Source organism: Copadichromis virginalis, linkage group LG16 (genome assembly GCF_057382275.1).
Source record: "Copadichromis virginalis isolate Kocher_CV1m ecotype Utaka linkage group LG16, C_Virginalis_male_GT1.1, whole genome shotgun sequence".
NCBI lineage: Eukaryota > Metazoa > Chordata > Actinopteri > Cichliformes > Cichlidae > Copadichromis > Copadichromis virginalis.
Window position 1 is genome coordinate 37,262,737 of NC_140633.1, and position 3,507 is coordinate 37,266,243.

Genomic DNA, 3,507 nt, shown 5'->3' on the forward strand with positions numbered 1-3,507 from the left:
GTTTTCATTTATTTAAGGTGCACCACTATGGAAGTTCAAATTAATGTGTTTTTACTTCTTGCATTTACTATACTACCAAATCAAAATGCATGTTTAAGTAAAGGAAATCATTCACAGTAAATAAAAAATCCTGCAGTTACCAACTGCAAGCACTTAACTGAGAAAACATGATTACTATATTATATAAAGATTTTCAAAAAGAACTGCTCAAAACTACAACCGAGATGATATCGAAGTAAACAAGAAAAACTGAAGAAAAAAGTCATCTTTACAAATTCCCTGTAGGATTTGGTTTACCATTTTGTTTCCAGTAAACTTGTTACATAAATGATCTCTAAACCTGAATCCTTTATCTGTGCATTAAAATCTATGCATGGGTGTCAGTGTAGGGGAAGCTGGGACTACATCACCATATTGCAAACATTTGGATGGGGATTTTTGTTTCTGTTACAGAATTTTTACACTTCAGGTCCAACATCTTGTTAATGAGGATATACACAATAAAAAAAAGTGACCGACCATGAAGCACACAGTTCAATTTTACCATTTCACAGTCTCTACTTTCTGGTGTTTTGCCATCCTCCTCCTCCTCCTCCTCCTCTTCCTCTTCCTGCCGGCTAAGTCAGAAAATGCAAATAAGAGTAAAAACAGATGCCACTTTATCATATTAAACAGTATTTCCATATATTAAACACATTAAAGCCGCAATACTTTAATCTCAGTTATGGTTTGTAGTAAAAAATTGCCTTTGAAAAAGTTTTCTGATTATACTTTATAGTAAGAACATAAAATGTATATTCAATATTAATGCAAAAACCATCCATAAATGTGTGGTGAAGTGGTTAGTCACATCCCTTCCATGCTGCCAAAGCATACAGCACATGTCAAACTCAAAGCCCGGTGTCAGCATGCAGAGCATTTTTTCCATGCTGGACAACCAAACCAGTAATATGTTTTTTTTCAGGCCCACAAAAAAGCAACTTTAATTACTTTACATACTGCTAGAAGCTTAGCATAATTTAGATATCATATTTCAATTAGAAACAAAGCATCTAAGGTTTTAAAATAATGCAGTGGAGTAAAAGCTGTGCTTTCACTTGCAGGCTACCCTCACTGCTGCTAGAAAGAGACAGACTGGCTGCTCTCAGGCTTCTGCAAAAGTTAAAAGAAATCTGACATAAAGATCCGTCCATTTAGCAGTTTATTTAATGTTTATTTTAGCTGCTTTTTAGTTTGAATTAGTGTATTACTGTGAAAGAAATCACCATTCACTGGGAGGAGATAAACATGCTTTACTTTATATTTTAAACAGATTGATATCTGTACTATAACAGACAAATAAGTACTTATAAAGGACCAGAAATAAACAGTGAACTCACCATATAAATTTAACCAGGTTTTTTCTGAGATTCAGGTTTTTTCGATTGATGCTTTTGCGGATTCTGCTGCGACGCTTGGAAGTCCAACGGCTCTGCATCCACATTCTGTCCTCAAACTGACTCTGAGGTCTGCCATGGCTTTGAAAGGCCCTGCTGCCTGCCTCATCATTTAACTCATCTCCTACAGCACAGAAACAGTTCAGGAAGGTAAACTGTAAAGCTACAAAAAACAAAAAAACAAAACTGCTGGCATAAAACCATCCAAAAAAAGAGGCAACAACTCAAAACCTAGAGGAATGAACCCACGTTTTGAAGCTGTTTCAGTCCCATCAGGTTTCTGTGTGATTAGAGGAAACAGCGAAAATGACGGTCTTGCTTCCATCCAGGGCTGCTTTCTGAGGACCTGGGCAGTGGAGAGAGGTTATTGGAGTTATCAAAAACTAAAATAAATTAGAAATTGAGATAATTGCTGAGTTAACAGAAATACAAGACTTCAGAAAAATAAAAACAAACTCTAAAAAATTAAATACACAGCCATATGAAATAAAGTCTCCTCAGGACTCGAAGCAGTACCTTTAAAAAAAAAAGCACACCCCAGAAGCACATTTAACAGCAATAATGTGAAGTAACAGTAAGGGTTTTCTGCATGGCTTTCAGTCTCTCACATCATTGTGGAGTAATTATGGTCCACTCAGCTTTTCACAGTTGGTTCTGCTTAGCAAGGTCTGAGACCAGTCATTTATGCACACCTCTTTTTAAAGATCCAACAAAAGCACTTCAGTGGGTTGAGGTTTGAATTTTGAGTGGGCCATTGCAGAGCCTGGATTCTTTTTTTTTCAGCCGCTCTGTTAGAGGTTTACTGGTGTGCATCAGATCACTGTCCTGTTGTAAGACCCAATACCAGCCAAGCTTTAACTGTTAATAATAATAATAATAATAATAATAATAATGACCTCTGACATTTGACTCCAGAATACTGGAATCTATTATGGTACAACAGAGAGGAGTTCAAGGTAAGTCCCCCTCCGCCCTCCCCTGAAAACAAATAAGACTAAGCTAACCTAAATGAAAGCAGGCATACACATACACCTGAAAATAAGTAAGTGAATAAATAAAACAATTAACTTTAATAATTTGCTATAACAACCAGGGTTAAGCTTTCATTTGTCTTCTTTACACACATAGGCTGGACTTCACGTCCGCAGTGCGCTAACACCGGCTTCCTAACTTTTTTGTTGCGGTCAGTTAGCAGCACAGAAACACAGACGATATTCGAGTTCAGGTATTCTGAACTTACCTGTGCTGGACTCAGTGGCAAAAGTGAGCGACTACCTGTGATAGTTCTTCTTTTCTTCGCTGAACTCATATTCGTGCCAAAGCAACCATAAAACCACCGCTAAACTCTTTACCGAAGCTCTGTGCCGTTGCTAGGGCAGTTGCCAAGTGATTAACGGTGACCTCGCGTAAACACCTGTGGACAACAGGAAGACCCGCGCGCGTGGACGTTTGGGTAGAACAGCAACAAAAATCTAAAGCTTCATATTTAAAATAATTGACGTTTTATTTGCTTTTCTCTGGAGTTTTTGTGTCTGTCGTGAACACTGTTTCTGTGTTTCGCGTTGTGTCGTGAAAGTCCTCGCGGGTCTGTTAGACTTTAATCTCCCCTGGCAACATCAATGTTTAGGTGAGCGAGTCCTTTCATTGTGTGGCACGTGGTGGTACTGCCCCCTTTCTGATACAGCGCTGAGAAGTGGAAAACAGAGAAACTAAGAGCAATAAGAAAAGCAATAAAAACAAAACCGTGTTTAATAAAGATGCACTTCATATGTTCTATATAATACTGTATACTTTCCCATAAACTTTTTTTTTAGCTTACGCTCCTTGTAATTATACTTCATAGGTTTCATTTCAGCATTCTTTGAGATATTTCTATCTTATAATAACTGAATATAGAAAAAAAAAACCATTCCTGCACAGTCACTGTGCCTGCATATACCTATTCTTATTTCCTCAATACATTCAAAGAATGAATGATGTTGTATAAAATAAAGATACACAAAGATAGATCAAGATGAAGAAATCTGTTATGATCATACACTTATTGAAATTATTTCAAATACACCATGTG

At 37.1% G+C, this 3,507-nt stretch overlaps 1 protein-coding gene across 2 annotated transcripts in view; it reads right to left on the reverse strand.

The window, feature by feature from the left end:
• The window catches only part of dnah7 (dynein, axonemal, heavy chain 7), a 76,765-nt gene extending 73,924 nt beyond the window's left edge, over positions 1-2,841 (reverse strand). For both annotated transcript variants that reach the window (XM_085434661.1, XM_085434660.1), the window contains exons 1-4: positions 2,677-2,841; positions 1,686-1,782; positions 1,380-1,560; positions 545-617 (exon numbers count right to left, since the gene is read on the reverse strand). In XM_085434661.1, coding sequence (XP_085290787.1) covers positions 545-617; positions 1,380-1,560; positions 1,686-1,782; positions 2,677-2,745 — 420 coding nt within the window. In that variant the 5' untranslated portion in view covers positions 2,746-2,841. The remainder of the gene's footprint in view (positions 1-544; positions 618-1,379; positions 1,561-1,685; positions 1,783-2,676) is intronic.
• Between the last annotated feature and the right edge of the window lie 666 nt (positions 2,842-3,507).